General features: G+C 42.3%; 3 protein-coding genes across 6 annotated transcripts in view; 2 read left to right on the forward strand and 1 right to left on the reverse strand.

Moving 5' to 3' along the window:
- The window catches only part of SLC16A10 (solute carrier family 16 member 10), a 71523-nt gene extending 64124 nt beyond the window's left edge, over positions 1–7399 (forward strand). The window contains exons 5-7 of one of the 3 annotated variants that reach the window (XR_005104827.1): positions 494–722; positions 1904–4036; positions 5982–7399. Coding sequence is in view for 1 of the 3 variants with exons in the window: in XM_037391220.1 (XP_037247117.1) it covers positions 494–722; positions 1904–2139 (465 nt within the window). In the remaining 2 variants the exon portion in view is untranslated. Of the gene's footprint in view, positions 1–493; positions 723–1903 lie in introns of all 3 variants that reach the window. The other 2 variants (XR_005104828.1, XM_037391220.1) reach the window with 2 other exon arrangements.
- Positions 7400–8945: 1546 nt separating this feature from the next.
- Positions 8946–22206, forward strand: MFSD4B (major facilitator superfamily domain containing 4B). Of its 2 annotated transcripts, none has more exons than XM_037391317.1 (5): positions 8946–9204; positions 9362–9530; positions 12374–12490; positions 14982–18987; positions 20642–22206. In XM_037391317.1, the coding sequence occupies exons 1-4, from the start codon at positions 9016–9018 to the stop codon at positions 16223–16225; spliced, it is 1719 nt and encodes a 572-aa protein (XP_037247214.1). In that variant the 5' UTR covers positions 8946–9015; the 3' UTR covers positions 16226–18987; positions 20642–22206. The 2 variants fall into 2 exon arrangements, with proteins under 2 accessions (XP_037247214.1, XP_037247215.1); XM_037391318.1 differs by having other exon boundaries at positions 8950–9042.
- Positions 19008–22226, reverse strand: part of REV3L (REV3 like, DNA directed polymerase zeta catalytic subunit) — a 125065-nt gene continuing 121846 nt past the window's right edge. The window contains exon 32 of the mRNA XM_037391313.1: positions 19008–20188. Coding sequence (XP_037247210.1) covers positions 20048–20188 — 141 coding nt within the window. The 3' untranslated portion in view covers positions 19008–20047. The remainder of the gene's footprint in view (positions 20189–22226) is intronic.

Raw genomic sequence — 22226 nt, forward strand, 5'->3', positions numbered from 1 at the left:
AAAATCGAAATGAGACTTTCAAATGCCACCTCTATTGAACAGAAGCACCCTGAAGTTATCACACTTAACACTGATATTTAAGTAAAAATTGCAGCAGTGAGAAATCAGTTATAGTGTTTTAGCTAAATTAAACTTTTGATATTTTTGTGGCTTTCATTTGTGAAAAGTGCAGAGGTGACTTTTTAACAAAAGTTGGTGCACAGCAAATGACCTTACGTAATCACATCAGGATAGTTGATTACAAATGCATTTTGAAAACTTTGTGAAATGGTTTTTGGAATTTCTTTGACTGCATGTCATGACAGCTACATGTTTTTGTTTTTATCTTGGTATGTAATTTCCGATGGTGGTAATCTGTGGAGACTGCTTACATCTATTTTAAAGTAAATATAGGCAGATAATCTGCTACAAATGCAAGAAAGCTCATCTGTTCCCTTAATGTTTGCTGATTTGATGCAACATGGTTTTATACTTTTTCCTTGGTCATGTTTAGGTGGCCTCGTTCTTCTTCATTGGCCTGATGTCTATGATGATTCCACTGTGCCATGCCTTTGGAGGTCTTGTCGCTGTCTGTCTCTTCATGGGCCTGTTTGATGGGTGCTTCATTTGCATTATGGCTCCTATTGCCTTTGAGCTTGTTGGGGCTCAGGATGTCTCCCAGGCCATAGGATTTCTGCTAGGACTCATGTCAATACCTATGACAGTTGGTCCACCTATTGCAGGTAAGTACAGCTATGGTCTGTAGCTGTAAATACGTTTCTATGGTTGCAGGACTTCTTGGCCATATTTTCTGTTCCTACATCATATGCAGTGCACTTACAGTGGAATTTTTCTCTGTATGTGCTCCAGAATATGTGGTGAATTTATCTGTTGCTCATGGGTTATTAATTTATTGTATTCTTTAAAGTTTGCTTCACTCCTTAAGTTATGCAGATGAAAAACATTCCTCAAAAGAAAGATAGCTTTCCAGTTGGATTGAGGACCTGACATTTTCCATGCTGTTGAGGTGACGGTCTGTATGTTGATCGTGTTACAGAAGGACTCCAAATTAGAATTTGAAAATTAATTTGACTCCAAAATTTGCTCATGCAAAAACAATTGCGAGAATAAAAGCTTCTCCACTTACTTTAATTGTTTCTTATGAGTAGGATCACTGGCTTTTTTCGTTCTTTGATGGGAGACTGACAAAGTACAGGTTTAGAAGTTGAAAACTGGAAGTACTTTGGGAGGTGGAAATAGTTTAAGCTATAATCCTTACCACTGATGATTTTCAATCCTGATTTACCCTAAGGTCTTGTGAGTGCTACTGAAAAGATAATTACTGAAACGTAACCGAACTATGCAGCATCATGAAGAATAAATTTTAAAGCTAGAACAGCATAGACTAGGTGCTTCCTGATCTGGATACACTATCATGGCTGTTAAAATTAAATAGAATTTGATGAGAGCAATTACAATGAATTGTTTGAGAAAACACTTTTTAATAAGAGGTTACCAGGAATGCAATATATGCAGTATATCTAGAATAAAATTAAGAGGCACCTTGATCAAAGGCAACCGTTACCAAACAAGGGAGAATTTCTCTGAGTCATTGCGAGATTCAAGTGCTGGAGAAGCCGAAATGAGCACCTTTCAAATGGGAAGTATGGTAGATGTTTTTAACGATGGTTGGTAATTAAGCAGTCAAGTGGCGATATACTGAGTTCTCCGTTATTTGGAGTCTTTAAGGCAGTTCTGGAATACCTTTCTACCTATGTGTACCGATATTTGGCTATTAGGTAGTCAGATTACTGGTTATGGTAAACTGTGCCAGCTCTCAAGTTCGAATCCAAAGAAAAGACATGGGTTTTTTGTAGATTCCAAGGCCCTATTATTTATCAGTGTTAACTTTCTGTCTGTCCAGGTTTGCTGCATGATCACCTTGGCACCTACGATGTAGCATTCTACCTGGCCGGAGTCCCTCCCCTTATTGGTGGAGCTATATTATGTTTTATCCCCTGGGTCCATGAACGGCAGAAGTTAAAAGAAAGAGGAAAAGCTGTTGATGGAGAAACTACTGAGAAAATGCTGGAAAATGAAAGCCCTTTGGTGCTGGACACTACAGAAAAGCCAGACAAAGAAATGGAATCAGGTTTTTGATGCTTTCTTTTCCTGTACCAGCCTGACCTTCTTCTACTTAAGCTAGATTTGTACTTTTTGGCTGAAGTTACTATATGATACTGAAGAAATCTTGAACTATTGCTTAAACTGCAAAACTGCTATAAGAATCTTTTATACCATTGAACTTTTTTTGATGAGTCATTGAGTTTGATTTCAAGCCACATTTTCAAGGTATTTGAAGTTTTGTAGCATTAGTGTGTATGTGTGTAGTGATTCTGTGTGTGAAGAGGATATTTTTGTAATTCATCAAAACCTATTTCTGGAAGCTTGAAAGCTGTTTTTTGGTTCACTGATCTAGGATTCTTCAACAACTTCTACGGTCCGTCCAATGCAGGCACACCTGTGGGTGTTTATACTCGAAAACGTAGTAGCTTTGATGACTGATTTGAAGTTTCTTGTGCTGTTTTACAGTTTTCTGTAATTCTATACCATAAACATCAATATGCATTTTTTTGATTCCCTTAACTCTTGCTGAGGTCATTTTGCATTAGAAAGCTCAATTATTAAACATCTGGGTTTTATTTTCTTTAAAAACCTCAGCCTGCTCAGTTTGCTTAAACACTCACCTGTTTTTGCATTCACCTTTTCACAGTGGCCCAAAGAACATTAAGGATGAAGTTTTTGATGGGCACAGTTTTAAATATGCACAAGCTAAGCTCCCAGTGCAGACACATTCAGAAGTAAAGCTGCTGAATGCTAGACTTTTTTTTTATTTGGTGAAGGCAATACTATTAGTGTGTATGTATATATTTTTTTTTAAGCTGAACCTCAGAAGCTGGTAATTTTGAAATTGTACTGACAGTAATACTTTGGAACAGTATTGTGAATTAGGCTAAATTTAAAATTATTCTGTTGTGCTTGTTAGGTTCTTTTTTTATTCTTAAAACAAAGACAGCTTTAAAGGATACATTCTAAGTGCAATAATAAGTTGTTTTTAACATGGAAATATACACAAGCTATTAAAATGACATTCAACAAAGATTTTTGCACTAAGTGAACATGCAGGTTTATTATTATAAGTCTTTACAGCTGTGTTCAATTGCATCTAGGATATAGCTCCGTATTTTATGCAAATATAAAGAAATGTCTTTGCATGTCCTATTTCTTGCCTAAAGTACTAAACATATGTCCCTATTACTTATGTATTCTTACGTATTATGCACTGTTTGCCAAGCAGGTATTTCTGAAAACCTCCTTCTCTGAGAAGTATTCGAAAGCATAATACTTGGAGATGAAAACACTGTTTTTCAGTTTATCATAAGACACTTCCAAGTACATTGTTTATTTATGGATGAGGATCAGCAGTGTAGTGGAATACTTAAGCATTCTTTTTCAGGTCCGTTCAATAATACTAACTTTTGTTTTCTTGTTTAGAAGTGTCATAGCAAAGAGTAAACTAAATGTGGTCTGAAGACAAAATGCACATTTGAGTGCATTTTCTTAATTGGTAACAATGCCTGTTCTTTCCATAAACCGTGGAGAGGCATACTGTTTTAAAATGATAAACCTCATTGTCTTTTCTATTTTTATTATTTTTATTTCTCCAGAGTTGTAGGAAATTGTTCAGAAAGCCCATGTATGTTTGTGATATAAAACATATTAGCAATACTCTTGCATAGAATGTTTACATCTACCAACTTAAAACCCTTTAAATATAATCATACAAAGCATTCTAATTATTGGAGACCAAAGCTCATACCTTTTTTATATTGCAGAATTTAAATCCCTGCTTTACACGAGTGAGGTTTGAAAGAATTGAATCTTAAAATGTTAGAGGTGTGTGGGAGGGACTTGGAGGTGGGGGACAAAACCCCCCACACCGATCTGTAAAATCAAGATCCCTTTAGGTTCACTGGGACTTTTGCTTCTGTACCTCGTAAGTACTTCTAAAAATTTCATTAGAATATTCATAGTATTGTTAATTAAAATGACTACAGAATGCTGCCTTCATTACAGAAAGGCTGTTAATGGCCTACGCTGTTCTTGTCTGGAGTTACTTCTGTAGAACATGTTATTCAGTATTATCTTCTATTTGGGCAATGCAAAAGGTGTTGAGTAAGTGTGGTAAAAGCCTCTTGTTTCCTATTGCTTTGTTAAAGAAAAATTAGTATTCATCACAGATCTTAGATTTCATGGGTTTTAGTGTTGAGTTTTTAACTAAAAATGAAGCTGTTTTTTAGCACTGATGCAATTTGAAATCATAGTGATCGGATATCTTGATGTAATTGTGACATCTTCCTGGCTTGCTGCTCTGTATCTATATAAATTATGTGGGACAGAATGTAAAATAATTGTTGTTAAGTTTTAGAAATGATACAGAAATAACATAACAATAGTATGGATTAATTATTGTCACACCCTTTAAAAAATGTATCTGTTCATAACAATCCAAACTCTCATATTTGAGAACTAAAAATTAAATTATGCTCACAAATACGAAAGACGGCATTAAAAACAAACACCAACCCTAAACCCCCAGATTCCAGGAAAGAGTGTATGGTGAGTGACTAATTGTTTAGGAGTGATTGCTATGTTAAAAACGGCTAGTGAATGGGATGTCAGACATGAGCAAACCAGAGTTAGGGGTAAGGAAGCTGTGCTGGTGTGGTGATGTTGGAACAATAAACCTGTTTCTGATGCCAGTGCTTGTTTTACAACAACGCTAACATTGGAAAGGCTTCAGAAAAAAAAGACTTTTCTGAAAAGGTTAAAAAAAAAAGTTAGTTAATGCATGAGAATTCTGTTTGTGTCTTTACTGTTGGCTTGTATCTGTGGGGGAAATGTCCAATACAAAATGCTTTGTTGGATCTAAGCGTAAGAAGATTGTGTCCTAAAGCAGTTAAAATGAAAATAAAGTTCAGAATGTTAGTGGCAAGGCTAACTAACCATTGAGAAACTTTAGAGTTACTGGATTTTGTATGCCCCGAGGTTTTAAAAAATGAGGTTAGTTGTCTCCCTTCTTAAAAAAACCAAACAAACCACAAACAAAACCCAACCCAAAATAAAACACAAACCCACTAACACAAACAGCAACTACTTAGTACATTTACGAAAAACTGATTAATATAGAAATAGTTGCTATTCGGAAAACTAGGAGAGAAAAGCACTGAATATTCAATTTTGTTTTGACTGAGTAAATGCAAATAAATTTTTGTAAAAAAAAATTAATTTCAGGTGTGAAAAACTGTTCCTGGGAAACCAGCTGAACTCATATTTTGATGACCTAATTCATGACAGAATTTAATCTTGTTTGGGTGGAGGGTAGATTCTTAAATTAAAATACTAGCTTAGTTAAAGAAAACCCTTAAATCATTTAGATGTATCTTGAGGACACAGTTCATAGAGTACTTGTCATAGACATTGCTCTCCCATTCTGTAAACAGAATAATTGTCTCTTTTTCCATTTTGAATGTTTGCAGGGTAAGCTTCAGAAGAAATTGGGTAGAAAGGGGTTCACTTAAAACGGCAGTGTGAAATCTCCAGTCCTACTTGGTGCTGTAATTTAATATACCATATCTTGAAACCAAGACTAATTTTGAGCAAGGGGTTGCTTTTATGTATAGCAGTAGGTATGAGAGCCTTGTAAATCTTAATATAGCTGTTCAGCAAAGAGTTTGAAATTAAGAACCTGAAGGGTTTTCGTTCTTACATCTAAGCTATGCAGCGATATGCAACGTATAATTTAATTGTTGGATTCATTTTGACTATGTTAGAAGACCTGTATAAGTCTCAAACCAAGACTTTAACATACTCTTTAGTTAGAATTTCTTTCATCCAGAGCTTTGTCTGTTTAGCATTAACATTTAATTATTTTTCCTAAGCTTATTTTCAGCAAGCATTTATGGACCTTCCTAAATTGCTCACTCGAGTCAAAGATGACCCAGCCATTCTGTGGCTGTCCTTCAGGGTATACTCAGTATCAGATGAGGCAGACAACTGACATTTTTCTCCTTTGGCTCTTCATGCACAATGGCTCCGCATATACATTCCCCCTTTCCCTTTGGAGACACTGGATTGTCCAAGCTGATGCACACCATACTGGATATGGATAGGACCTCCCAGCTTTCCATCCTGAAACTGCTTCCCTGCATTAAGCCTTCTGAATAGCCATAGCCTGACAGACTAGGCAAGTTTTTGTGAAGTGGGAGATGTGAGGTTGAATCAACTCACGAGAGTGCTGAATGCAGTTCTCATGCACACTAGATGAATGATTTGATCACATGCTTATGATGTAAAAAACGGACACTACCATTTGAAAGCAAAAAATGTCCTGCTCAGTTCCTTGCATCAGGCTAGCACATGCCAAAGGGACAGAAGATGCTTCCTTGCAGCCCCCAGGAAACTATCTAGGGATGGGAACCAACAGCACCATCCTTAGGATCATCCTTATGGGTCAGTTTAAGCAGCCGGGTTCTCACTGTGCTGGCACGGGGCAGCCCCCTGCTTCACTGCTTGGCCCCTGCTTCGCCGCTTGCTGGCGGGAGCCCATTTCTCTGAGCAGGGAGCAGGGGTGCTGCCTTGTTTGGGGCCCAGATTCCTCTCTGGGGAGCTGGAAGCGTTACGGAAGCTGCCTTCTAGGCATCTTAACTCTTCCGTCCGAACTGACCCTCTGATATTAAGAGTGTGTGTGTGTGTATATATATAAATACAATGTATTTTGACCAGGGCATACACAAACGTTCTGTACCTAACTACAGGAGCTGGAGCACTGGAGTGTGGCAGGCAGCTGAGGGAAAAGTAATTATTTTCGCTTTGTGTGTTTCACTGTTGACAAGTACAGCACCATTACAGTTCCAGACACAGCCTGTGAGTTTCTAGCCATGTATACACTGGCATATTTTCCGTATGCCTTTTAGTCTTATAGATACATCTATCTCTATAGTGTCAACATTCTTATTGTTTCAGAACTGTGTATGCTAAGGTTAGAGTGATTTTTATACTAACATGTGTGGTAATATTGGTAACTGACATGTTTAAGTATCTTTATAGACATCATATTTTGTATGTTGTTTTTGATATTAAAGGATATACATTTTGCTAGCCTTACCTCTATTCTTTAAAGTTCTGCTGTTAGAAGGGTAAGAAATGGATGTCTAATATCTTTCATGGTGCTAAAATAACTGTGATCAGCCTCAAATTATTCAGAATAAAGATGGTAGTTCTTAAGTACCCCATTTGTTACTAAATGCATCATTTTTAGTCTTGTTCTCCCATAAAGCTTGTCATTTCTTAAAAGTAATTGTGATAATTGAGTCTGATGTGCAGACTTTTATACAGAAGTCTTTACAGCTTTTATTACCACTGTGCTCTGATTGGAATGTACCCATTACACTTGCTCCTAAATTAATACATGCTGCAACCAGTTTCATTCTGATTCCACTGACAATCCATTTTAAGACCAATTATTTATAAACCTAAACTACTGACTTCCAGAGTTAGGTGCTTCTGAAAATTTCATCTGCTCTGTTTTCCATTCTGGGGTTTAATATCAAACTTCCAGAACAGTTGCATTCACAAAAGGCAGAAGTAAAATTGAGGGAGGGAGGGATAAACTTGAGTGGCATTTTAAAGGAATTCTCTTATTTTTTTGCATCATGAACTGCCAGTGTAATTCAGTGGACCTTTTGATCATTTACTGGCCTATGACCAATTTCACCTTGACTTGCCTTGGCAGTATGGTGTTTCCTCATTTACTGAAGCTGTCAATCACAGGAGTTAATTCACTTTCCTTTGTAGTGGGGCCAACTATTTCATTTTCTTTAATAAACATATCTGATAATGTTTAGTGGGAAATATTCCCATTTCACCTGGGGTTATTCTCTAGACTGCTTGTATTTCAAATTGGAATTAAAAAAAGATGCTCAAAACATTTATAAGAGCTGGAGTGCTGTTCCCATTTGCAGTCTCAAGATACAAAACCTCTTTGTAAGAATGTGAAACAGAAATGAGGAAAAGCCTATAGAATACATTTCAAATACTTTGCACCTTTTTCAGGTAGCTATTTTATACCAGGATTTATCATGGATGTGAATTAACAAGGAAAAATACAAAGATCTAGAAACGCAGTTTGACTTGTGTGATTTTTCAGAAAAGAAATACTGTTGTTTTATACTTGGTTTATTTCGAATACTCTACTGATGGACCTATGAGCAGCAGCTCAGCAGCATCCTGCAGGTGTCTGATGGTGAGTTGCAGAGTTGTTTGTTGTAGCTAGTTAGTTTGGTTTTTTTAATGTATAAAACCATTCCCTGCGCTTATTCTGCAACATGCCAACCACTGCCAGAAGAAACAGGACTAGGTTGCTGCGCTCCATGTGCAATGTCTGTTACATTCTAGCACGTATTTCTGTTCTGAACAACTCAAAGATAATTCCATGTTGGAATGCTTTTTTTTTTTTTTTTTTAATATCTTTGAGTTGTTCGTGAGGCTTCGAAGTGGCAAGCCTTCTCTGCACAGTGAAATAAGTATGGTGTAAGACTGCAGCGTGCAAGTTCAGGGGTTAATAGCCCTTGCACTTCCACTCTTACAAAGCCGGCCAGCGGCCGCGGGCGGTGGAAAACTGAGTTTTGTTTTGTTTTGTTTATTTTTTTTAAAAAAAATAAAGACCAACAACAAACGCCCCCCCCCCCCAAAACACCAAAAAAACCCACAGCAAAGCGGGCGGGGGCCAACACGGACCTGCCGCCATTTTCCGCAGGGGCCCGGCTGCGGGCGGGCGCTCCGCGCGGCGCACGCCGGGAGCCGCAGGGCACGCCGGGAGCCGTAGTTCCCTCGCGCCGCCATGCGAGGGGGGCGGGGCCGGCGTCCCCGCGGGCCGCAGCGGCCGTCGGTGCCGGCGCCGCGGCGGGAGGAGCCATGGCCGGCGCCGAGCGGAAGAAGCAGGTCCGGTTCGCCGCCCCGGGGGAGGCGGCGGGGCCGCGTCTCTCAGCCGCGCCGCAGGCGGAGGTGGTCGGCGGCGGCGGCCGGCGGTGCGGCCGGGCCGGGGACGGAGCCGCGCTGCGCTGGTGCATCTCCGGGGCGCTGTGCGCGGCCTTCCTGGGGCTGGTGAGCGCGGCGGGGGCGGGCGGGCGGCTCACCGCACCTGCGGCCCCGTCCCTCTGCCCGCCGGCGGGCCCCGAGCCGCTCGGCCGCCCCTCGGCCCGGCCGGGGCCGCGAGCCGCCGCGGGCGCCGCGCCAGTCATCCCGTTAACGTGTGTTGCAGGGGATGAGCATCGCGGTGCTGGGGCCCACCTTCCCGAACCTGGCCGCCAACGTCCACCGGAACGTCAGCGACATCTACTACATCTTCGTGGGCCGGTCCCTGGGCTACCTGGGCGGGTCGGTGCTCGGGGGGGTGCTCTTCGACTGCATGAACGCGCACCTCCTGCTGGGTGAGTGCCGCGCCGGGCGGGAAATGGCGCCCTCCGGTGCCGCGCGCGCCGCCGGGGCGGGCCGGGGGCGGTGCGGGGCCGGGGCCGCCGCGCTTGTGCTGCGGGTCGCTGTCGCGATAGTCGGTCCCGTTCGTTTTGTGACACCGCGCGCGCCCGGCCACAGCGCCGTCCAGCGCCGTTCCCAAGCGGCTGCGCTCGCCGGGCACACCGATAGCGGGAACCGAGAAAACCTGTCGGACAGGTGCCTTTGGTCTGGGCAGGGGAAGTGAAACCAGGTTATTTTTTCCCTTTGTATCAAGTAATACACGTAGTGTAGATCCTCTTGGAACACGCAGCTTCAATAACGTCACTCTGTGAAACAGTAACAAAACGGGCAGCGGTGTTTGGGCTTTCACGGGCACAGGGCAGAAGGCTCCCGCATGAGGGACGCGACGCTTCTGGGGGAGAGCTTCGTAAAACCTTCCCTTTCTTAAACCTCATCAGAAGTGATCATCTTTGTGTACTGAGGTGCTGATTGGAGGGCCTTATTAGAACTTCTTCAAAGTGGAAAAATATTAAATACCACATGTGGTGGTGGTGGAAACTTGCTGCTCAGTCGTTGCCTAGCCATGAAAATGTTTACAACTCTGTAGGAACCACATTATGATCTTATGACATGTGGAAACTCCACTGTAAGGAGCACAGGACTGGCTTTGTCCTGGCAAGAGCAGGGCTGCTTGGCCACCAGGTCACCAAGAACCACACTCGGCATCCAGAAATGAGGTGTTCCTTCTAGTGGTGTTAGTATCTCGTTCAGGTAGAGATTCTAGAAGCACACTTAAAATAGTGGAAGCCCTGTCTTTTTTTTTTCTTTCTAGTGCAGTAATGGTAGCATGTGCCTTTGCGCTGTAAGTTAGGGACTAAACCAGATACCAGAGCTCACTCTTCCCCTTCTTCTTCCCATACTTTTACAGGGGGAGTTTCCAACAGAACTGTGACTCCGTGGCACAGGTCCCCTGAGGACTGTGCTGCAATTACAGGGTTATTCAGAGAGTATGAGAAGATCCATTTTCCATTGCTAGTGTTTGAACTAAGTCTCCTCTTCTCCCCGTATGCCTGTCCTCTGCTATCGGGAGCAGTCACGTCATATAATATGCTTGTCTGTCTCCTCTTTCTTTCCCCCCTGTTTCTTGCTGTCTTCATCTTCGCAGATCAGTTCTTACTTGCTCTTGTTTTAAGATGTCTTTAATTGATCTCCTCCCTGTTCTTTATTCCTCTCCTCCAGAACACCTGTAACGTGGGTATCCTTTAGCCTCCTTGTATATCTGACAAGGTCAGAGTTGTCTGTCGTTTACCTTCTGTAACGGAATTAATACACCTGTGGAAGCGAGTGTTAACTTGAGTAGTTTAGCGTTTGCTTCTTATCCTGAGGTATCACGCAGGACAGCTGTCTGTCAGCAATGCGTGCAAAATGATTCATCTCCTAATCCTTTCCAATTTGGTAGTGCTTTTGGCAAAACCAAATTTGAACCACTGAATGTTCTCTCATTTTTATCATCTGAGGGCTGCCTGTAAGAGATTTTGGCTTGTGTAGTTTTATCTCCCATCTTTTCAACTACTGAAGCTCTGCTACTGTACAAAAAAATTGAAGACATAATCTGTCTTTGTCAAGGAAGCTTTTAAGGATCAATCTTCAGGCGCAGAGCTGAAGTGGACAACTGGGAACTTGCTGAGAAGTTACTTCTCGGCTCTGAGTGGGGCATCTGAGCAGCTGTACTTAACACATCCCATCTTTAGCTTTTTCTTCATGCAGCTTAGCAGCTCAGCTTCAAAAATGTTTTGAGGCATGTATTCCAGCTATCTTGCAAGGCCCGTAGTGTTCTGGTTATTTATGTTTTCCTTTGTTGTTGGAATTAACCTAAGTTCTTAATTACATCAGTCCCCATTGATCTTTTTAATTACCTATCCCATCTATGCTCAAGCACTGATTTGAAAAATAATAGTGATATCTGAACTGGTACCAGCTTTCTAAAAGCCTAATCCTATACGTTTGAGATATACATTGCAGATTATTTTATGAATGTCATTATAAGCATAGGATTTAACTGCTGAACTTCTTCCCAAACTGTAATGAAAGTAATTTCCATCTGCTGAAAATATTTTTTGAAACAGCATATTGCAAGTGTAGTTAATAATAGCAAAACTAATAGTCAATGAATTGCTGCTAAATTTACTATGAGAAATTTTGTAGTTCTGTCTCAAAACTCCAGAAACGCTTTGGAATGTCTCGTGTGAGAATGTAATATAAATGAAAGTCAGCATTTTTGTTTGGAGGTCGCTTGTTGGCCAAGGTGCAATTGCTTTATAGGATGTTAAGAGTTTAGTGATTTGGGTTCTTTTCAAATGGGGCCATATTTAATGCTCTGTAGTTCTCAGAGGGTAAACCTCATACTGTTCAGAAACAAGGTTTACTTCATTTGTGGTAAAGTAACATTTCTAGATCAGAAGTTTGCAGAAGATACTGAAATGGCACTTCTAAACCAAAAGTTTGCAGAAGACTTCCTAGTGTTGTAGCAGCAGTTGCTACTCCCTTTGCAAATAAAGCTTTGGCAAAACAGGTTTTTCATGCAGTGTTTATATCCTGATGAAATTCCTTTTTTTCCCAGTGAAAAATGACTCTGTTGAACTTCCCAGCTGCCTCTGCTAATCATGAATTGAGGTGGTTCGGTTACATTGTCTATTAGTATTATCTGTAACTATAATAGTTACGAATGTATTTGTATTTCTTGGTCTTCTTCATGTTTCATAGTTTAAATGGCAACTGTAGTATGTGAGGTTTTTGTTTTGTTTTTTAACTTTTCCAGCATTATCCATGTTTGGAACAACGGTTGGTCTTTATGGGATACCCTGGTGTAAGAAATCCCTGCTGTTAACTGTCTTGATGTCAGTTATTGGAGCTTCCATGGGAATTCTAGACACAGGTAAGGGACCACGTGGTCCAATAGCTCCTTTACTGAACTAACTGAAACTTGAAGCTCACTACAACTGTTGCTGGTATTTCATGGGACACATCTTCAGTTAAAAGAGGGGAGCCATTTTACCTGGCTGGGATTCTTCTGATTATTCTGGTCCTGAGACTTCCAGTGTTTATGTCTCTGTGACAGGCTTTCCTTAAGGGGCTGGGGGAGCTGGGCATCTCTTGTGTCCAGGAGGAGATCAGTATGCTTTTCTGTGGGCCTTTACAGGCATAAAGAAAGTGTCACATGCCCTTTAAGCAGTGTTTTCTTACAGAAAACTTACTCGTCTACAGGAAGCTGGTTGGGTTACAGTTCATTAGCGTTAGCTGGAGCTAATCCTGAGCAAGCCCTAGTGTTTGAGAGATTCTCTGAGTTGCTGTGTTGGAGAGCTGCCTACCCAAAGCTAGCTAGGTGCCGTTTGAGAATTCACAGCAGACATTTATTGCCATGGCTCGCTTACAGCACCATGGCTTCCGTTTCCCTGAAGTAAGGAATATTTGCTGCCCTCGACCAGCCTCGTGTAGGTGTTTGGGAACACAGATTTATTCTGTCCCGCAGATCAGACTGTGGCATGTGTGTACTGCAAATGACCTGGAAAACCCCCCACTTTTGCTGGAAATCTGTTTAAAACCGGTTTATTAGTAGAGGCTTCTTACTGGAGGAAGATGTACTGGTGAAGTTGCAGAGCAAATTTGGTGTGGCTGAAAGGTCAGTTATACCAGAGGTGTGAAACTCCCACAGAAAGCAGTACACTGAGCATGACTTGGAAAGGGTGAGTTAGTGACGCCTGGGCGTAGCAGGCAGTTTGGATCGGGAGGCGAGGCCACGGCAGGAGACTGGGCACGCTTCGAGACGACTGGGTAACACTGGCATACTTGCAGCTGGAGATCAGGAAACAACCAAAATACATCAGCAGGGGAGTGTTGGGGTGTTGCTGTGGAAGGTGGCGATGAAGCCGCAATAGGCAGCTGCTCACCTGATGTCCCAGCAGCGTGCTGACTTCCCTGGCTTACAGAGGGAGCCTGTGGTTACTTACTAGCCCGCAAGGTAGTGCTGGATCTGGTTGACCGGCTTCAGGACAGGCTTATTTCTGAGAAGAGCCGGCTAATGTGTTAGCCTCGCTGTCCAAACGGCTCTGGGAGCGTCCCAGCCAGCGACTGTGTGCGGTGGCTTGGCTGGTGGGCAGCACACAGGAACGACAGCTGCACCTGTGAACCGTCTGCTGAAATTCTGTGGAATTTGAGGGAGCTCTGTTAACACTAAAAAGACCACGATGAAGGATCCAGTAATGAAAAAGACCGTTTTGCAGGGCACAGGTTATGCTAATTAACCTGAGTGCAAAGGTGTATTTGCTGCCTGTGGTAGGATCATTATATGTGGCACTTGGTTCAAAGAGTCTTCCTATGGGAATATTCTGCCGGCTGGTTGTAAAAATGCCTTCAGTGGGTGGGTGTGCTCCTTGGAAGTCAGACCTCTGAGGCAGGGAGACTTCCCGGCCTGAGCAGGAGTAGCAGGAGTAACAAAGAGCAAGGCAGTAGAGTTTAACTGACTTAATCTAGAAGAGTGTTAGTGCTGAGTGACAAGGGTCGCTGTACTGTAGCACAGGAATTTGCTTACTGTTCTTATTTCCCTGCATTCTTCTCAGGGACTACTTAAAAATGTCTCCCTGAGATCTTATTTTCTAGCATTATTGTTGATCTGAGGGCATTGTAGTTTGGTCTTTGCAGCGGTGTTATTGTAAACCTTTCCACTTCTGGAAAGTCATTTGAACGCAGTCGGGGTGGTCCCAGCCCATCAGAATCAAGTGATTCTTGGTGTTTCCTGGGATGCTGGTTAATGAAGCCTCTGATTCTTAGTGTTGTGCATCGTTGCTTTAAATACAGAAATGAGCAGCAGTTAATTGGCTCTTCTGAGAAAAGGCTGAAAAGTGCTGCAAATTGTCGGGTAGGGTAATTAGAGTCATAGAATGACTGAGGTTGGAAAAGACCTTTAAGATCCCGGAGTCCAACTGCTAACCCAGCAGTGCCGAGTCTACCACTAACCCATATCCCTCAGCGCCGCATCTACATGTCTTTTAATATCTCCAGGGATGGTGCCTCCAGCACTTCCCTGGGCAGCCTGTTCCAATGCTTGACAACCCTTTCGGTGAAGAATTTTTTCCTGATATCCAGCGTAAACCTCCTCCAGTGCAACTGCTGGATCGAGCCACTGCGTGGCTCTTCGTTTTGACTGCTGTGAATACCCTCCTAAAGCTCAGGTAATCACGTGGGCTTAAGGTACTTACAGGCAGAATTTCAGTTAACTGCAGTTCTGCACATTGTATTTGCTAAGCATAGTATTATTGCAAATTGAATTGGTTTTGTAGGTTATGGGTTTTTTGCCTTTTCCCCCCCATCCAAAAACAGTACCTGGTTTCAGACTAAAATGACTGATTCCTCCTCTCTCTGATCTGCAGGTGGCAATGTACTGGCACTGAACACCTGGGGAGCAGAGGCTGGGCCACATATGCAGGCCTTACACTTCAGTTTTGCTGTTGGTGCGTTCGTGGCTCCGATCCTGGCTAAAATGGCCTTGGGAGGCTCCGAATCTAAAGACCTGCCAGTAGCTGAAAAGAGAAACCAGTCTGTCCCGAGGGCTGTGCCGACAGCATCAGCTGCATCAGCTGCGTCAGCACTGAAACACCATCTTGGTGCAGATTTTTTGTGGTCCTATGTTGTCATCGGGACCTATCTTCTGTTAGTTTCTTTCTTCTTTTTTATTTTGTATTCAAAGGGCAGCTCAGCTCGAGACAAGTCAAAGGCTTCTCTGCAGAAGTGCGCGTTTGCCAAGTACCACTATGCTCTTATCCTTCTCCTGTTCATATTCTTCTTCTGCTACGTGGGAGCGGAGGTCACTTACGGCTCTTACATATTTACTTACGCAAAGGTCTTTGCCGAGATGAAAGAAAACGAAGCAGCCGCTTTGAATTCTGTCTTCTGGGGTGCGTTTGCTGCTTGCAGAGGAGTGGCAATATTCTGTGCTGCTTGCTTGTACCCTGGCACCATGATCCTGCTGAGCATCATAGGCTCTGCCGTCTCGTCTTCGTGCTTGGCCTTCCTTGCAAGGTACCCAGCCTCACTGTGGGTGGGGACCGCGGTGTACGGAGCATCGATGGCCACCATCTTTCCCAGCGGCATCTCCTGGATAGAACAGTACACGGTCGTGCAGGGAAAGTCGGCTTCTCTGTTTGTGATCGGTGCCGCGCTGGGCGAGATGTGCATTCCTGCAGTGGTGGGGTATCTTCAAGGCAGGTTTCACCACGTCCCTGTGGTTATGTACACTGCCTTGGTGACTTCTGCGATGACAGTTATACTCTTCCCTCTGATGTACAAATTGGCCAACTCTCCTGGTGAGAGTGACATGAAAGAAGCGGGCGAGAGCGAGGACCGGAAAGCTTTGCTGTCAAACTCGGGGCTTAATGAGGATGAAGAGGATGAGGAGGATGTTGGGGAGTGGAACGAAGCAGACTTTGAGGTAATAGAAATGAATGACACGCTGAGAAACTCTGTGGTAGAGACCTCCCGTAAGATACCGGGGGACTCTCCAGCCAAAGGCTCTCTCCAGCCCCATCTGGACGCCGTATTGCGTGATTCTCCAGTGGTTGCTGGTGGCTCCCCTGGGAGAAAAAACGTGAACGTTGACCGGGAGAAGAATGATTAAAGTAAAAGCCGACTTTATTTGTTTTAAAGGGAAATGCCATTGAATTGTAGCTGTTCTTGTAAAGTGGTTCAAGAATTTTTGATAGTGGCGCAGAGCTCCACGTGTCCATTTCCATGTTTGTTTGGCCCTTTCTCCTCTTCCGTTTTCAGTCTGCAGTGATGTGTCTTGGAGCAGGAAAGGCCATGAGGACATGAATGGGGTAACATGATAAAATGTATAGACTGTACCAGAAATGTTTATAAACGTAAGAGATGTTTTCTAAATGTGAGGCATGCATTTCGGTAATATATACTGCAATAAGCACTAATTAGGAAAGAAGGGAACTGCTTGGACCACTCATTTTTTTGGGGTGAGTGAAGGGTGCAGTTCTGAGGTGCTTGGTCACAGAATCTCTTGGTAAGAGAGGAGAGAAATCGGTTATCTGTGATGCTGAACTTTTCAACCTCATGAAAGAGGAATGTTTCTACTGCACTGAAGGGTTGTGTGTGAGAGGCCAAGCCCTGTTCTAGGTCCATGTGACAGTTTGACAGGTGTCCGTCTGTGTGGCCTTGTGCGTTTCGTTTGTTGCACATGGTAACAAATGGAGTGGGATGGCAGAGGGAGCGAAGGTTAAACCTGCATTTCTTCAGCTTCCCTTTTCCCCATTTCCCTCCTGCACGCTACGTTAATTGCTTTGTGTGTGATGAAAGTAGGGGGTGTTATCTGATGGCATGGACAAATCCCACGGGTGGACGAGGAGGGGGAAGCGGTAACTGCTTCTGCTCCGCTTTTGCAGGAGTTCCCGTTGCCCCGGGGTGGTCACAGGTTTCCCTTGGCAGAGACTGGGTTTGGTGCAAGACAAACAACAAAAGATGCAGAGATGGCTCCATGGCCGCTCCCCACCGCACCTGCAATCCGTAGGCTTGCCCTGAGTTGACGGCAATTTGAAAACATTTCCCCGTACCTGATACCATGTTGTCAGAGGAAAATTATTTTAAGAAACACACCTGGCGACCAGGAAGATTTTAAATAACCCCTGATTCGTACGCTGATTTTTTGAATGAAATTCCAAATCAGAATGTCCTGCACGTAGGATTGTTCTCAGGGATAGTTTACACGTCTTGCATAATCAAGTACTAAAACAGCCAGAAAATGAATAAAGCTGCATTTGGAAATACACTGTAACCTCTCTGAACCTTCTCTACTGATTGCATGTCTATACACACTTACTTGTGGTTCTGACTGCTGTCTTCCCGACAAACGTAAATGCACTGTGCAAAAAAAGGTTGTTCTTTTTGGTACTGGCTGTATTAATTCCTGCATGAGGCACTTGAGTTCATCCCCATTTTACCCCCTTAAAAGCAGGTGGCCTGTGTAGTAGGAATGGAGCAACAGCCTGGAATGCCAAGGTAAGAGCAGCCTTCTGCCAGAAGGATCCCAAAAGCAGCAGCAGGAAGACAGAGTGGAAGTGCTGTAACCACCTTGAATGGTACCGGGTAGAGTCACGGCTGATTGATACGTGGCAGCCTGTGTCTGTTCGACGTCTAAATTTTGAGTCATCATAGACTTACAGTCATGTAGAGCCTTCGATGTCAATTCTGGCCTCAAATTTGAAATGGAATATGCTTACGGAAATAGTTCTCCTTACCCCCTCAGAGCATGCCTTTAACGAAGTGTTCGAAGCAATTTGAGATTAAGAGATCTAGGACATTTCCAGTGAGTCCAGCTCACAGCAGTTTTAGACATCCTTGATGTTCAAGGCTGTAGCTTTCCTCGTTCTTAGATTCTGGTGTTCCTCAAGGTTTGTTTTTTAGATGACAAATGTTCTTTTCCACAGGTTTAGATTTCCCTCCAAAGTAAACTGCTTCCTGGCATATGCAGTTAACAGTGAGGATCTATTTACAGTGCCTTTTAAGTTGCAGATCCTCCAGAAAGCTCAAACACTCAAACTTGCATGTTATGGGTTGAAATTACTTGAAGTGAACTGTATTACTTTACCATTGCTTTGCTTATGCTAGAAAAGTCATCTCTGTGTTGAGGACGAGAGCTACGGTCCATGGATTAGATAACTGAATTTAAAAAGGATCCTATTTTTGTCCATAAAAACAGGCATGGGTTGAAGATGAGCACTTGCCCATTTACTCCAGCGTTAAAGGTAACCTCTTGCAGTTAAACGTAAAATAATATGGTTTTTTTAATCCCTTAAGCGCTGCCAAATGCTGGATTGTACTGCAAGCATTAACATGTTCGTCCTGGTGTTTGCACTTTGATTCTGTACATGACCAATGCTAGAATGCAAGAGCAGGCCATGTTTTGTGCCTTGATGGTTTTTTTTTTTCAGTTACTTTGCATTAAAATGCATTAAAATGTGTGAATGTTCTATTAAATATTTAATCAGTTTTTATTCTGCTTGGTGTGGGTTTACATTGTACTGTATAATGCGAAATTTAAGACTGACTTGTAATATATATATACTTGAATGTAATAAATTCTGAACTGGAGAAGGCACTCAGGTTCCTTGATGTAAATAAAAGTTTTGTTCTATTTTTCAAAGCTACTCTGGCCTTCTAAATTTAAAACTCACTCGTCTTTTGACTAACGGGATACTGAAAATGTTCCTCTTCTGGGCTGGGGAAGGTCTCCAAAGAATCAATACTGAGGTTTTGGATCCCAAAGCTTAAACTGGAAACCAGAATGCGGATTCCTCACTCTTCCTTGAGCACTGCTGTTTACGTTACTATTTATGTGCCAACTGAGGGAAACAAAGGTGCCTGCAATTGAGGGTAAGTAGAAAAAGAGCATATAATTTTTACCATATCATTTTATTCAACTTTAATATGGTTTCCATTATTAACTTCTAAAACAAAATGATTTCCAGTTTAGAAAACAATGCACTGACCACATAATCCTTTTCCATTTTATACAGTTATACAAATATTCTAAATACACATTTTGTCAAGATGGTGGCAAATAAGATTTAACTGTACAGTACATAAGGAAAGAAAATATTTTAAGCATATTTAGAAGCAATAGAAATGTCTATACAAAACAAGCAAAAATGGAATAAAATTTTATATTTAAAGTATTGCAACAGTCCCACAGGTTTGTAACAAAAATGTCTTTGCACAGTTCCTCACAATGCCCCATTAATAGCTAAAGCAAGACAGCAATTTTTAAAAAATAATGTTTCAAAATGCTACACATGATACTACTGCTTGCACAGTCTGATCAAAATAACAATCTACTTGGAATCAAGCAAAACTTAGGAGGAGATATACCAACCAACTTTAAAATTATCTGTATAAAAGTCATTGCACATTATTTTACTCAGTTGTTTGAAAAGTAAAAAAGTGTATTTACAAAATATTTCGCAGACAAAATTATAAAGTGAATGGATAATATATAAGTAACACGTCTTGATACTGACAGTTCAAGAACACACACTAATGGTTTTATCATTTCAAGAGGTTTTCAGTGCTCCTTCCTCCAGGAAGTAAACTTGACTTCTACTTTGAAATGGATTTACAAGATGTCACACATAGCTATTTCAACATCAGCATTATAAAACAGTATGTTAGAAACATGAAAGAAAGAAGAAATTTGTACATCTTAAAAAGTGAGCTATTCATAGATCAACAAATGTCTTTTTTTATTTTTTATTTATTTTTTTTAAGTTAGTTAGGATAAGCGTTCATTATTCTTCAGATAATAAACCCAACAGTTAAAATGGAAATCCTGGACTAGATGAGAATTGAAAAAGCACCATGCACAATAGTCTTAGTGTGGTAAACACTGAAGGGAAGAAAAAAAAAATAGCACCTGGAATCCTGTAACACAGATCATTTAAAACTGGTCAAGTAGCTGGCGGAGATACGGGGCCTTGGACAGTTCTCTGCTTACTCTGGAGAGCTTGAAAAGTACTGGGCAGTTGAGGGAGACGCACTGGATCTGTCTATCGAAGCAGCCTGTACAGTTCTTGCATATCTAGATGACATGTAAAAAAAGCAAACCAGATTATTTCAAACTTAACGCAAGCACGGCATAAATCACGTGGGGCCGCACATCCTCCGTGCTGCATCAGCAGAAGGGGCACAGCCCTGCCAGCACCAAGCCCTTCCCCAGCACGGAGGGATCAGAGCGGCTCCCTTCCCTGCTGCAGCCTCTCCTGCCGCTGCCAGACGCGAGCGGTGCCTGGCTGGCAGGCGTCCCCGCTGGGAACCGGGCACAGATGGACTTGAGAACAGCTTGACTGTACCGCTCGGGTTTAATCCTGCTAATTTAAGTTCTACTCATGTGTGGTGACGCTTGGCAGAGTAAGGTAAATAAGCTGAGTGGATTTAAGTGGGGCAGTGTGTTATATTCATGATAAATTTAGCCTGTATAGAAGTTTCTGAGCGCAAAAAGACAAAACTTACTCTGCAGTTACTCTCTCCACAGGCAAGGTTGGTAATAAACTACTCCTGTTTCAAGATAAGCTTCGATTAGAGTTTTACATTCCAAGTCAGAAATAATCCCAAGATAGAAATACACAGGGCACGCAGATTCCACTGCTCTCCTTGTTCGTGGAACTACCCGTTAATGGAGGTGACGCTACGTTAGAATGAATAAAATAGCAGGCACAGTTTTTCCAAAGGTAAATGCCTTCAGAAAACTAAAGGCCCGTGCTTTGCTATTTTGCTTTTAATCCTTTCCAGTATCTGCCACTTCCAATGGTTTTCCCAAGAACTCAGAAATCTGCTTCCAACCACACCTGTGTTTCCTAACATCAGCATGTTATGCAGGATTATCCTACCATTTGCACAGTTTGAACAACAAATCAAAACAACATCCTTTGCTTTTAAAATTAGTTCTTCCCCTTCTTTCCACGTTAAAATGACTTGGGCACCAGCAACCCTCTCAGCCAGACCTGTATCGGCACTGAATCCCTGCAGACCAGAAACTAAAACTGACAGCAGGTGGAGAGGAGCTGCTCCTCTCGCCAAGTCCCACGCGTGGCACCTCAGAGGATCCCACTCCTCTGACCTGCAACTGTGACCAAAAGGAACAGGATTTAAATGGTTTGTAACCCCTAGAAGAACCTCAGCAATAAGCCTGCTCTAGGTCTTTTGGAAGAGGCTGTGGCTGGTTTCAGCGCAAGGGACCAAACTAAATGGTACTCGAGATGCTTCCTAAGTTCAGTTTGTATAGAGGAGAGCAGTCTTTGGCCTCAACCTATGGCACATCATTTTTAAGTGTGGTGGTTTTTGTTTAAATAATGTACAATTCAGAGTGGTATCAGTTTTCTGCTGGCCCTGGCATGTTTATAATCAGCCAAGAATTTAAGCTGTGAAGGATATATACATCTTCGTGTTAGGAAAGACAGATGCTCTTACAGAGCGGTTGAGTCATCACACACTGACGAGGAGGGGATCCCAGGCCTCGCTGACCTGTTGTGTGTTGCAGGGACAAGAGAATGTTCTGCTCAAACCCACTGATCCTTCTGCGGGGCTGGACCAACCTGCCAAGTTCTGATTTATTCCAGAACAAAAGCAACGTAAAGGGTTCAGAGTACCACAGGAAAACTGCAGAGCATGCATCACCTTCCTTTGCTGCCATTTACAATGCAGATTAGAGCAAATATTACAAAATACAGCAAGAAATAGAAGCCCACACCTTAGCAATGCAATATTTATGAACAGTGAATTATAATGGTTTTCTAACAACAGAGCCCCATGGGAACCTATCAAATCAGTGCCTAGGCTACAGGAACATTTATATCCCTGCGATTCAGGCAAGTCTTTAAAACTCTTCATGTGCTAGTGCTAAAAATCAATCTTAACAAAAATATTTAATTACAAAATAAGCCACTACAAAAATTAGGTGAGAATATGCATACATTTCTGCAAGGGGAGGCATTGTGCTTTGCTATAATATATTCGTGAGCACAGTCGGCTACCCTCTTAATTGACTTCTAGCTCAAGGGAAAAAAAAAAAAGGCTTGGAAAATTCCTGTCGCGAGGAAAGGTAACAAAACCCACAGGAT

The sequence above is a fragment of the Falco rusticolus genome, chromosome 6 (assembly GCF_015220075.1).
Source record: "Falco rusticolus isolate bFalRus1 chromosome 6, bFalRus1.pri, whole genome shotgun sequence".
Classification (NCBI taxonomy): domain Eukaryota; kingdom Metazoa; phylum Chordata; class Aves; order Falconiformes; family Falconidae; genus Falco; species Falco rusticolus.